We start from the raw sequence: 13,929 nt of genomic DNA, 5'->3' as shown, positions 1-13,929 counted from the left end.
CCTCTCTCTCTCACCCCTCACTCTCAACCTCCCTCTCTCTCTCCCCTCACTCTCCACCTCTCTCTCCCCTCACTCTCAACCTCCCTTTCTCTCTCTCCCCCTCCCCTCTCTCTCCCCTCACTCTCCACCTCCCTCTCTCTGTCTCTCTCTCTCCCCTCACTCTCCACCTTTCTTTCTCTCACCTCTCACTCTCAACCTCTCCCTCTCTCTCTCTCTCACCCCTCACTCTCAACCTCCCTCTCTCTCTCCCCTCACTCTCAACCTCCCTCTCTCTCTCCCCTCACTCTCCACCTCTCTCTCTCCCCTCACTCTCGCTCACCCCTCTCTCTCTCTCACCCTCACTCTCCACCTCCCTCTCTCCCCTCTCTCCATCTCTCTCTCTCTCCCCTCACTCTCCACCTCTCTCTCCCCTCACACTCAACCTCCCTTTCTCTCTCTCCCCCTCCCCTCTCTCTCCCCTCACTCTCCACCTCCCTTTCTCTCTCTCCCCCTCCCCTCTCTCTCCCCTCACTCTCAACCTCCCTCTCTCTCTCTCCCCTCACTCTCTCTCACCCCTCTCTCTCTCTCTCTCACCTCTCACTCTCAACCTCTCCCTCTCTCTCTCACCCCTCACTCTCAACCTCCCTCTCTCTCTCTCACCTCTCACTCTCCACCTCCCTCTCTCTGTCTCTCTCTCACCCCTCTCTCTCTCTCTTACCTCTCACTTTCAACCTCTCCCTCTCTCTCTCACCCCTCACTCTCAACCTCCCTCTCTCTCTCCCCTCACTCTCCACCTCTCTCTCCCCTCACTCTCAACCTCCCTTTCTCTCTCTCCCCCTCCCCTCTCTCTCCCCTCACTCTCCACCTCCCTCTCTCTGTCTCTCTCTCTCCCCTCACTCTCCACCTTTCTTTCTCTCACCTCTCACTCTCAACCTCTCCCTCTCTCTCTCTCTCACCCCTCACTCTCAACCTCCCTCTCTCTCTCCCCTCACTCTCAACCTCCCTCTCTCTCTCCCCTCACTCTCCACCTCTCTCTCTCCCCTCACTCTCGCTCACCCCTCTCTCTCTCTCACCCTCACTCTCCACCTCCCTCTCTCCCCTCTCTCCATCTCTCTCTCTCCCACCTCTCACTCTCAACCTCTCCCTCTCTCTCTCTCTCCCCTCACTCTCGCTCACCCCTCTCTCTCTCTCACCCTCACTCTCCACCTCCCTCTCTCTCCCCTCTCTCCATCTCTCTCTCTCCCACCTTCTTTCCCCTCATTCTCCATCTCTCTCTCTCTCTCTCTCCCCTCACTCTCCACCTCTTTCTCTGCTCATCTCTCTCTCTGTCCCCTCACTCTCCACCTCTTTCTCTGCTCGTCTCTCTCTCCCCTCACTCTCCACCTCTTTCTCTGCTCATCTCTCTCCCCTCACTCTCCACCTCTTTCTCTGCTCATCTCTCTCTCTGTCCCCTCGCTCTCCACCTCTTTCTCTGCTCATCTCTCTCTCTCCCCTCACTCTCCACCTCTTTCTCTGCTCATCTCTCTCTCTGTCCCCTCACTCTCCACCTCTTTCTCTGCTCATCTCTCTCTCTGTCCCCTCACTCTCCACCTCTTTCTCTGCTCGTCTCTCTTTCCCCTCACTCTCCACCTCTTTCTCTGCTTGTCTCCCTCCACTCACTCTCCACCTCTTTCTCTGCTCGTCTCTCTTTCCCCTCACTCTCCACCTCTTTCTCTGCTCGTCTCTCTTTCCCCTCACTCTCCACCTCTTTCTCTGCTCGTCTCTCTTTCCCCTCACTCTCCACCTCTTTCTCTGCTCGTCTCTCTCCACTCACTCTCCACCTCTTTCTCTGCTCGTCTCTTTCCCCTCACTCTCCACCTCTTTCTCTGCTCATCTCTCTCTCTCTCTCTCCCCTCACTCTCCACCTCTTTCTCTGCTCATCTCTCTCTCTGTCCCCTCACTCTCCACCTCTTTCTCTGCTCATCTCTCTCTCTCTCCCCTCACTCTCCACCTCTTTCCCTGCTCGTCTTTCTCTCCCCTCACTCTCCACATCTCTCTCTGCTCCTCTCTCTCTCTCTCTCCCACTCTCTGCTTGTCTCTCTCTCTCCCTCCCCCTCCCCCCCCCCCTCCATCTCCCCCCCCCCTCGCTCTACCTCTCTCGCTCTCTCTCTCTGTCTCTCCCCTCTCTCCCTTCTCTCTCTCTCTCTCTCCCCCCTCTCCCCTATCTCTCTCTCTCTCACTCCCTCCCCCCCCCCCCCCTCTCTCCCTCTCCCCTCTCTCCCTTCTCTCTCTCTCTCTCTCTCTCTCTCCCTTCTCTCTCTCCCTCTCCCCCCCCTCCCCTCTCCCCCCTCCCCCCCTCAACTTTGTAAAAATGAGCATTTCTATAGCAACTGAACACCATGGAACGATTTTCTCCCGGGAAACGCGTTTTGTTTCTCTGACGTCATACACGCACTGATATCACTCCAGTTCAGTGTTTTTTCACTGTAAGCCTTCAGACGCGCAGACAGACATACATACCAACAGACAGACAGACACGCAGACAGACCGGCTCTACAGCTTGGTGAATGTTAGCTGAGCTGACTGATGTGTAAAGTCACCCGTCTCCTGTTTTTCATTCTGCTGTGTTTATGGTTTCAGGTCAGTGTCCCACTGACTCTCTTTCACATATGGGTCATTCTGTCATTACAGCAGCGTCCCACCACTGTACATCCATAAAATAATGAGCTCAAAATGAGAATAAAGCACAGAACGTTGGTCTGGTTCTCTGTTCTGTTCCTCCTACATAAACCAACAAAGATCTATAACAACTTTTCTTCTTGGTGATTTTTACTCAGCATTATTAATACATGAGAAACGATTTTGACACATTTTCTCAGCATTTTTAACCTGTCAAATGCATTAAAATAAGAGTAAAATTATTTAAAACGTGTTAAAATATATAATTATTTTAAATATATGTCTTGTCTTTTTGTAACACCACTGTCTTTCGTCAGTGGTGTTACAAAAAAAAAGAATAACATGGAAAACAGAAAAGGTCTTTCTGAACTACTTCTTGTACTTATTGTATCCCAAGTGCTGACTAAGGTGTTGCTAGACTATCGTAATGCTATCCCAGGTGGTTGCTAAGGTTTGGCTAGGCCTTTCCTGTGGTATTCCAGGTGGTTGCTAATATGTATGTGTGTATAGTGTGCTGTTTTGTACACAAGTCTGTATGTAATGTCAATGGGTGGTTGTGTAAGAGATGGACGTCCTTTGTGACAGCATGTGTAGTCAGATTTGAAATTCCTGAACATTCCACTATTCATCCAAAAGTGGACATCTAAAAGCTGATGGGTCTGAATTTCCAGTCACTTTTATTCATTTTGTACAATGCTGTATAATCAAGTCTCCTGTATATTGTTATTTATGGTTTTGTTGTATTCCCATTAACTTTTATCACATTTTGTAGCCTAATTCAAATTAAGGAAGTACTAATTCTTTTTCATTTTTCCATCTGGCCAAAAATAACATAATTGAGAAGCCTGGGGGCCCCTCAACTTAGGCTGTCGCCCCTGAATATCAGAAATGGCCCCGGCTGCTGAAATAAGCACCTTCCACACTGTTCAGTGATTCTATTTGGGAGAAAAAAGTCATTAGAAATTAATTGCTAATTACTTTGAATGACTTGCGGATAATTAGAAGACTAGCTGGTGAACATTTAATGAAAGTCAGGGAGAGGAACCGACAGCAGAATGAGGCCTCTTAACGACTGGGACGGTTTAGTTAATTAGGGAATTATCATAGCGGGAAAGGTTGGGAAAATCATTTTCTGCTTCACACGGTGAAATTACTGAGCCTGGTCGGTGGGAATGACGTTGGGATTTTTCTCCCCTTGTTACTCGAACCATGACACCTGAAAGGTTCTCTGTGCTTGACTTAGAACCTCATTAACTTCCAATGAAACCTAGTCAGGGAAAAAACTGCTTCTCTTAACTTCAAATTACTTGATCTTGAGGGCAAAATCCACAGCATGAAATTCCACAATCTAACAGGTGCTTAACAATGAGGTCCACAATTGGGAGACCTGCCGCACCCTTGGCTTTGCGAAGCTGACATCATGTCGGAGAGACAGTATATATAGATGTTTGAACACCTCTGGTGTACATTACATTTTGTTAACTTTCTTAGGGAAAATAGGTTAACACACCCTCTAGATCAGAGGTCACTAATAGGCGGACCACAGTCTGAGTCCAGATCTAGGCACTGTTCTATGCAGACCTCGACCTATAATTGATAAACTATGGAGAATTATTTAATTTTGATGGGGTGGTCCTGTTTTAATCACGGTAGCTTTTCTAGCCTTTATGGTAGCTTTAGTGGCTGGAGACTCACAGACCAATCACCAATAAATATCACGTGACGCTACTCAGCCAATCAGATCTGTGCATTGCGATGAGCACTGAGACTTGAGTGAGTGACGCCACACAGGGGAGGGACGAGGAGAGAAACAGCAGTCAGAGAAGAAAGTGAGTCAGAGGGAAGTTATTCCACATGACGTGATCTAAAAAGAGAAAATTGACAGTAAATGTTGTTGAAATCTGACTGAACTGGACTTTATTTGATCTGATAATTAGTTGTCGACTGTAGATGCTGATATTCCTACTTGGCCACTTTCTTTAAACAGCATATGGCACTGAATCATGATGCAGGTTAGACATTATGATGTTCTGGATCTTCACTTGAGGAAATTTTCCTTGACTGGACCTTACTGAATTTGAATTAAATACCCCTGATTTAAAGGAAACTTAAATGTGGCATTTTCCTCACATATTAGAGCACAATTTTCTGACAATTTGCTGACCTTTAGAAAAATCTGAAATGGTGCCATAACTTTTGCACAGGTCACATTTTATGTTATTTTTCTGGTATGTCGGAAAACATTTAAAAAACAACAATTAATATAATAAAATAAAATAAATTTGTTCCCTGTACTTTGTAGAATATCAACAAAACATGACATTTGACCAGTGGCGCATGTGACCGGAATTGCAATAGGATTTTTCCGTTCACGTCATGCAGCTCTACCTCCGGCTATCAGGTAAACTGCTTTATCTCCGACAAGCTGCTAACCCCACGGCCATTATAATGATGACAGAAACAGCGCATGACTGACAGGGCCCCATGCGGGATTACAATGCCTGCTATATATGGCTCCCCTTTCTAGATGATTGCTGCATGGGGGCCGAATCCGGTTCAGGTGCCTCTCTAGTGCTGACAGATGAGAGAAAAAGTATTCCCGGATGCTGTAAGATGTGAAGCAAATGTGCTTTGGAATAAAATGTTGCCACCTCAAGGTAATGGTCCAGGTCCTCGAAAGGTGCGCCCAAGCCACGTTCCAGACTGGTCCGTGTGTTGCCCAAGAGCACGAGGTCTGAGAACGAACCTTCGGCGCTCCAGTCCACACGCAACCTGCCACCCGCCACTGTAGGAGAGGAAGAAGATACTGACGTGTACGTGGTCACGATCAATAATGGTTGTTTGGTCCACTGCCATGGTATCCACAAATAATGTTGGTCTTGTTCTGGGCAACTTAATTTCTAATTTTGTTTATTTTTATCCAATTTTCTCCCCAATTTAATTAATCTCTAATTCCACCCGCTAGTTAGGACTCCCCCAATCACATGACACTACCAATGCTAGGAGGATGAAGGCAGCACAGGCTTCCTCCGAGACCTGTGAAACCAGCCACCGCTTCTTTTCTGTTGCAGCATCAACAAGGATTGAACTTGCGATCTCCTGATGACACGACCAACGCTTAGACGGTTGTGCCAGTCGGGAGCCCCCAGGAGGATCCTAATTTTTAAAGTTACCATTCACACATTTGGCAGATGCTCTTATCTTATCTTAAGTGACCTAAAACTGAACAGATGTGGGCAAATGTAGTGTTTGGAGTCTTGCCCAAGGACTCTCATTGGTGCTGACCAGTGTGCCTGCCTGGGAGGGGAATCGAACCCTGCGGTGTGGAGCTCAGTGATATTACCCAAATGCCAACCATGTCAGCTCATACTTTTGTGCTAGACTTCATCTTACCTTCTTATTTCTTTCTCAATTCCAAAGAGCTACCATGGGAGGGGATCACCCCATGCAGATATGTGTTGCATGCACTGACAAACTGGAAGGCACCACATCGATCATTTCTGTAAGAGAATACCTGCATCCCGCTTTCCTTCTTGCTCCATCATTCATTCATTCTCTTACTTTGAGCTTCATGCAAGGGCTTGGGCATGCACAAAACCTTCCCCCCCAAAACAGTCCTGAATGATTCATGCATACGTCATCAACACAAGGACCTCCGCGGGGGAACGGCAGGGGGTGCCTATCATCGCATTCAAGCATCACGCTCCCTGAGGTGAGGCTTTATTAGCTTTAAGAGGCTTATTAGACAACAGGGGTGGTCATTCTCCATGTGATTCACTCCACTGGTTCCATAATATATGCCTCATGGTGGTGTCAATTATTTGGGTACATTAAAATAGCATTAACATTTCACTTGAACCCTTGACATGCGATAAACATGCCAGGGAAGATGCTCTTTGCTGTCATAATGTTTGTTTCATGTTACCATTACTGGTAATTGTCATGACAGATGTCATAATGCTTGATGTCACAACAGCTTATGTCACATGCTAAATGTACACAAGTTAGCCACTGTGATATCAAACATTATGACATATGTACATGTTTGTAAGACTTGGTTATATTACTGATTACCAAATGGGTAGTTCGGGTTCTAATATTTGATCATCTGGGCATAGTAAAATACTAGATATACACCTTTGGCCATCTCACAACGACAGGATTCTGTATTGCTGTGCCAAGACACGAAAAATCTTTGCGCTGGTAGTAAAATAATCTTTGACTGTTTTGTTTAAACTGAGGATCTAACAACTTATTTTCTTAACTATAACTACTGTGCTGAAAACAGCATAGACCAGCATGGAATACACTGCATTGCACTTGGTGATGTAAGGCTTGGATGCAGCTGCTCGGCCATGGAAACCCATTCCATGAAGCTCTCTACGCAGTTCTTGAGCTGATCTGAAGGCCACATGAAGTTTGGAGGTCTGTAGCGATTGACTCTGCAGAAAGTTGATGACCTCTGCGCAATATGCCCCTCAGCATCTGCTGAACCCGCTCTGTCATTTTACATGGCCGACCACTTTGTGGCTGAGTTGCTGTCGTTCCCAATCGCTTCCACTTTGTTATAATCCCACTGACAGTTGACTGTGAGTGAGGAAATTTCATGACTGGACTTGTTGTACAGGTGGCGTCCGATCACGGTACCACGCTGGAATTCACTGAGCTCCTGAGAGCGACCCATTCTTTCACTAATGTCTGTAGAAGCAGTCTGCAGGCCTAGGGGCTTGGCTTTATACACCTGCAGCCATGGAAGTGATTGGAACACCTAAATTCAGTGACTTGGGTGGGCGAGTGAAAACTTTTGGAAACATAGTGTAGCTAACAGACTAAAAACTAACAAGCTAAAAGACAAACAGTTAGCTTGATGAAATTGCATAGAGGTGCTAATGGATGTCACTGCTGTGGTAATTTGGTAGCTTATAAAGCAAACGCTATATGGCAAATAGTTTTCCGCAGATTGCCTGGCAACTGTATCACACACTGCAAGAACTACATTTCTTGGTGGAAGAATTGTTTACCTCGAATATTAGTAATAACTAATACTAATGTATTTTATCATATTTTACATTGTCCACTGTTTTATGAAAGCAATGCACCACATGGGGCTGTGCATTACAGTGATTTTTCATGGGTAACGTAGGGTTTGCTCCACTTCCCTGTGATAAAACCACTGTAATGCACGGCAAACAAAATGGTTATGTCAGTGTTATGTAGTCTTTCACACCTTAGCGTTCCGATGTTTCCTGGCGTTTAACGTCACAAAGAGGGAATGAGATGCAGGTGGTGTGAGTTGCAGCCTCTGGGTAACCTCTCTGTAGCAGGTTCTGCATTTTAATGCTCTTCCTACAACTGCCTCCCACACAGTCCCTGTAGCACCTTCTCTCCTGCCCGATTTGCGGCCTGGTTGACACCCGATACCCGTTTCACTAATCACTGTGGTGTCCATTGAGGCGACGGCCCCGTGGCCTTAACCGTGAAACCGAATCCGTGATGAAAAACGTTGCTGCATGAGAGGTGTCATGTCCCACAGAGCCTTGGGGCACACCTACTCTCCCCAGGAGGTCCAAAGGCTTTTTCTTGGTTTATTAGTGGAACTAGAACCTATTAAACGTCTCTGCGGACCTGCATCTGATAACGGGACCGACGTGCGCTGACATTTTCGACTGTGAAGAGCTTCTCACGAACTCAAACACTCAAACGAGTCTGCGAAGGTTCCCAATTGTCCGGGTCAGTGGATTGTCCACCCCAGTTGTTCTCAAAACGGTCCCCCAGGGCCCCCCCACATGGTCCACGATCCCAACTGCCAACACATACTGATAGAACAAAAACACAGACTGTCTTGGGGGCACTGAGGCACAGGTTGAGAACCATTTGTTCACTCTTGGAAAACAAGGGATCTAGGACTTCAATAGCAGAACTCTTTATGGTGTTATCTAGAACCAGTTTTTGAAGGTTATCTATCAGGTTTTCTATGATAACCATTTATGCATTCAAATTGAGTTTGAGCGGTCACAGTTCTTTATGCAACCATCGTCTTTGATAAAGAACCTTTAGTAAACAGAATTGTTCTTTTTAGAACCATGGGTTCTGTACAGAACCATTCAATGCTTTTTTGCATGGTGAAATGGTTCTTCAGATTGATTGAGAATGCACATCGTATATGGCTTTATATAGAACCTTTTTCAAAATAGCTCTGTATAACACCAAAAAGGGTTCTTTTATTGTTACATTGTCAAGCTTGCAACAACAAAAGAACCATTTTTGGTGCTATACAGAACCATATTCAAAAAGAAACATGCAAATGGTTCTTAGAGTGTTCATTGTTCTATATAGAACCACTGTCTTTACTAAAGATCCCTTGAGGAACCATCTGTTTTCAGAGTGTATGGAGGATTCCCTGAACTTACAAAAGGTCCTTCACAGTAACACAACTCATTCACAAAAATGGTTCTTGGCTTGGATGTAACCTCTGGTAGACGCTGTTTAAAAAGGTGATAAAAGGTTCTTGATACCATCGAAGAACCACTTTCGGTTCCTTAAAGAACCCAATCTGAAAAGGAGATTTGTGAGTGTAAAAAATCTTTTAAAGGTGTAAAGAACCTTACCATGATGTAATGTTCAATATTTAAGGGTTCCTTCTAGAACCTTAGGTTCTAGAAGGTTTAATAATAAGGTTTAGTGTCTTAGTCACATAGTTTGAGAGGTTAAAGGACCAGATTCTTATGGAACCAATAATGGTTCTCCTACAGCACCAACACCACAAACGATACCACAACAGTAGGTCTTGAGGTACTGCTAGTCCACAAATGCTCAAACACTTTCCAATCTGAAAACAGCTGTAGGCAAAATGGGCACAGCTACCGAGGCATAGGTCACTAAATGGCTAGAGCAAAAATAACCAAAATAGCCGAGGGACAGAGCCGCTGTAGTTCTGAGTCTGGGCGCTGGCCAACCTACAGCCTGAGTCCATTTCAAGTCTCAGACCTCTCCGGTGGACCGTGTCGAGTCCATCTGGACTCAGCCCGGTTAGCCGCCACACACCGAGCAACAGGCGGAAGAGCGAGGCTCACGCTGGCCACCAGCAGCTCAGACCATCTGTAGACTCAAATGACCTCACCTAAACTTTGTGCGTGTCCGTGCCGTGTCTTTGTTGACCCCCTAAAGCAGGTCTGGAGTTTTTTACCATCTTTTCGCCTGGAATTGACTTGATTTTGTTCCTGACACAGTTGCAGTGAACAAGGAGAAAGACTGAATCATTCATCCAGTTCTTTGAGTGTTCTCATTATATAGAACCACTGTCTTTACTGAAGAACCCTTGAGGAACCATCTTTTTTCACAGTGTATGGAGCGTATTCCCTGAACTTACAACAGGTCCTTCACAGTAGCACATCTCATTCACAAAAATGGTTCTTGGCTTGGATGTAACCTCTGGTAGACGCTGTTTAAAAAGGTGATAAAAGGTTCTTGATACCATCGAAGAACCACTTTCGGTTCCTTAAAGAACCCAATCTGAAAAGGAGATTTGTGAGTGTAAAAAATCTTTTAAAGGTGTAAAGAACCATACCATGATGTAATGTTCAATATTTAAGGGTTCCTTCTAGAACCTTTCCATTCATTTAACTTTGCAAAGTTTCTTCACACTCGCATCTCAAAAACTCAAAACAAAACTACTGCTTTGACCTCTTTAACGCCTCAGAACCGCTGGTTCTAGACTTCCTCACTCACATAAGAAAAATAATTGGTGAATAATAAGGTTTAGTGTCTTAGTCACATAGTTTGAGACGTTAAAGGACCAGATTCTTAGGGAACCAATAATGGTTTCATAGGTTTGAAGCACCTTAACATGAGGTAACATGAGGTAACATGAGGTAACCTTTCCATTCATTTAACTTTGCAAAGTTCCTTCACACTCACCGTTGTTTTATGAAGGTTCAGCCTCATCAGTTAAACCCACGTTAGCCCACAAAGTCAAAATGCAAGTGAGAGTGGACGGACCTCGACTAAGGATTACATCGTACAGCTAACTGACATGCGGGGTGACTCTGACTCTTCGAGGCACACCAAAAACCAAAGTACAACCCAAAAACTAAGGCCTAAAACCAAGCCAGACCACCTGCCCAGACATGCTTGGTGCCCGAACTGTTGCTTTTGTTGTACTGCTAACAAACACTAGACGTCAATAGTCACCCAAATCTTTTCAGTAAACACATCCATGACACTTCTCTCAAACCACATTCAGGTCTTCGTAAGGTCACACAGGCCTGTCAGTGTGGTTTAGGACACCGCATGACTTTCTGTGAGCCGTAAAAATGATCATTTTCGACAGCAGATGCTGCTACATTCTGAATCCCCTGCCTAATCCGACACCCATGCAGGTACGTCACACAGGCATTTGGACGCTAGATTACATTTCTGTTGTTTCTGCTTTTTAACACACACTCACCGGCCACTTTATTAGGTACACCTTGTTAGTAAAAGGTTGGACCCCCTTTTGCCTTCAGAACTGCCTTAATTCTTCGTGGCACACTTTCAACAAGGTGTTGGAAACGTTCCTCAGAGATTTTGGTTGGTTATTTGAGTTGCTGTTGCCTTTCTATCATCTGGAACCAGTCTGCCCATTCTCCTCTGACCTCTCACATCAACAAGGCATTTTCGTCCACACAACTGACCGCTCACTGGATATTTCCTCTTTTTCGGACCGTTCTATGTAAACCCTAGAGATGGTTGTGCGTGAAAATCCCAGTAGATCAGCAGTTTCTGAAATACTCAGACCAGCCCGTCTGGCACCAACAACCACGCCACGTTCAAAGTCACTTAAATCCCCTTTCTTCTCCATTCTGATGCTCGGTCTGCACTTCAGCAAGCTGTCTTGACCACCTCTACATGCCTAAATGCACTGAGTTGCAGCCGTGTGATTGGCTGATTAGCTGTTGAACTTTTAGTGTACCTCATAAAGTGGCCGGTGAGTGTATCAGCATTGTTCACTTTTAAAGCTCAGACTGTGTCCTGCACTACATCAACAAGCCCGTCCGACATGAACAAAGACCTGGATGCAGTCTGAGAGACATTTTAAGGACTGTATTTAAATCTCTGAAAAGATTTGGGTGACTATTGGCTTCCAGTGTTTGTTAGCAACATGAGCACCAGCGCTAAGGACGTTCATGCAGGTGAAAATGCTGTGTAACATCAGAATCAACACAAATTTGGTAGAACGCCACAAGAATGGTCTGTTTTAACGATGTTAATGATATCGTAGTTAAAAACGAGGCCATGTCGGTTCCTTCACTGCACCGATCCGTTTAATTTAATGAAGACTGGATTAGGAGAGCTTCGGGAACGGTCGAGCTCAAATACGCAAAATGTTTGTTTGTGTTTACAGTAAATAAACAAATAACTGCTTAATAATTAACATAATATGCTCCATGACCAGATAAATAGGCTTCATGTGCCTCTTTTTTCCAGATAAGACGACGCACAGGCGGTGTGCAAAAGTATTGGTGCCCCGGTCAAATGACATTTTGTTGGTTTTCCAAGCGAAAACAAGCGGACAAGTGTTAGCGCACGGGTGCCTTGTGTTTGTTTAACGCTCAAATCTGTCCTTTGCAAAAGTTATGGCACCTTTGATATCTTATCTGCAAGCAAGTGGAAACTGTTCACTACAGCTGGCCAGAAATGAACGCGGTTCCCTTTGATTTATCAGTTTACTCAGGCTTTAGCAACAACTTCAGTGTTTTATTGAGTTTTTCTTTATAGTACGTCTTTATACAACACCCAGCTACTCTGAAAGCGTATAAACAAGCATTAATGGTGATTATTTTAAAGATGGCATTGATTTTTTACATTTTAGCAGGTAGGCGTCCTAAACGCTGTCGAAGAAAAGGAAAAAAAACAGCTGGACTAAGCCGCTCTGGTGCTGGTTTAGCAGGTCATGCTGGTTGACCAGCATCCAAAACACAACATATGCTGACCAGTGCGTGGACTGAGCACAGATGCGGCATTCTGTTACCCCCCTGCCCGGTGTGGGGGGCAGCTGGGGGTGACTCCACAGGCAAACGGGGGTAAACAGGATCCGCGAGGGCGCGAATCCCGTCTCTTAGCAACAAGAACTAAACAGGTTTTAGCGCGCGCGCTATCCGCTCGCTCCACAGGCACTTCGCGCGCGGTAGCGGTGCAGTGCAGCAGCATCCTTTCGTTTCTGTTAACGGCGTCGAGCAAACAGGCGCGCGCGCGCCCTCGCGCTGCCGCACACTCATTCAGCCAAAGCCTCTGCAGCAGCATCCGCGTGCACAAGCGCAGGCAGCACGAGCTGGAGGCGCGAGGAAATAGAGAATGGTTCTTACCTACGGGCGACTTAGAGGCGACGCAGCCCATATTCACTCACTCTCTCTCTGTCTCTCTCACTCTCTCTCTCTCCCTCTCTCACTCTCTCTCTCTCTCTCCCTCTCTCACTCACTCTCACTCACTCTCTCTCACTCACTCTCTCTATCTCTCTCACTCTGTCTCTCTCTCTCTCTCTCCCTCTCTCACTCACTCTCTCTCTCTCACTCTGTCTTTCTCTCTCTCTCTCACTCTGTCTCTCTCTCTCCCTCTCTCACTCACTCACTCTCTCTCACTTACTCTCTCTCCCTCTCTCACTCACTCTCTCTCTCTCTCTCACTCTCTCTCATTTACTCTCTCTCCCTCTCTCATTTACTCACTCTCCATCTCTCTCTCACTCTGTCTCTCTCACTCACTCTCCCTCTCTCTCTCTCTCTCGCACTCACCCACTACGTCACGCGGGGCAGGATGGTCGGCGCGCGCCTTTCAGCTCCGCGGCGGCTGGACAGCGCGTGCGTGCTCGAGCTCTCCGGCACCATCGGCGCGCTGCTGCTTCCGTCTCACACACGACGTGCAACGCCCGCCTGCACGAGGGAGAAGCGCGAGAACGGGACGGAGAGCCCTGCACGCGGAAACGGCGTTTATATGCCAGCCGCGATAAAGCGCCGCCCACTTCATCCGCACCAGCTCCCTCAGAGAGCTCTGATTGGATGGAGTGAGGGTGATTCCACCCACTACACTCAAGGTGGTGTTAAAGAGAGAGAGAGAGGGAGAGAGCGAGGGAGAGAGAGAGGGGGGGGGGGGGGCAGAGAGAGAGAGAGAGAGAGAGAGAGAGAGAGAGGGAAGGAGATAGGCAGGGAGGGAGAGTGAGAGGGAGGGAGAGAGAGAGGGAGGGAGAGAGAGGGGGAGAGAGAGAGAGAGAGAGAGAGAGAGGGAAGGAGATAGGCAGAGAGAGAGAGAGACACAGAGAGA

The 13,929-nt window shown here is 46.5% G+C and overlaps 1 protein-coding gene across 4 annotated transcripts in view; it reads right to left on the bottom strand.

The window, feature by feature from the left end:
* zgc:165508 (uncharacterized protein LOC100101652 homolog) overlaps positions 1–13,594 on the bottom strand; it is a 26,617-nt gene extending 13,023 nt beyond the window's left edge. The window contains exons 1-2 of one of the 4 annotated variants that reach the window (XM_037546577.1): positions 13,404–13,594; positions 5,289–5,422 (exon numbers count right to left, since the gene is read on the bottom strand). Coding sequence is in view for 1 of the 4 variants with exons in the window: in XM_037546576.1 (XP_037402473.1) it covers positions 5,289–5,422; positions 12,981–13,011 (165 nt within the window). In the remaining 3 variants the exon portion in view is untranslated. Of the gene's footprint in view, positions 1–5,288; positions 5,423–12,980; positions 13,092–13,403 lie in introns of those variants that run through there. The other 3 variants (XM_037546576.1, XM_037546578.1, XM_037546579.1) reach the window with 3 other exon arrangements.
* Positions 13,595–13,929: the final 335 nt, after the last annotated feature.

Source organism: Pygocentrus nattereri, chromosome 17 (genome assembly GCF_015220715.1).
Source record: "Pygocentrus nattereri isolate fPygNat1 chromosome 17, fPygNat1.pri, whole genome shotgun sequence".
NCBI classification, from domain to species: domain Eukaryota; kingdom Metazoa; phylum Chordata; class Actinopteri; order Characiformes; family Serrasalmidae; genus Pygocentrus; species Pygocentrus nattereri.
Note: the sequence above shows the minus strand (reverse complement) of the source record. Positions and strands in the feature narration are given on the sequence as shown.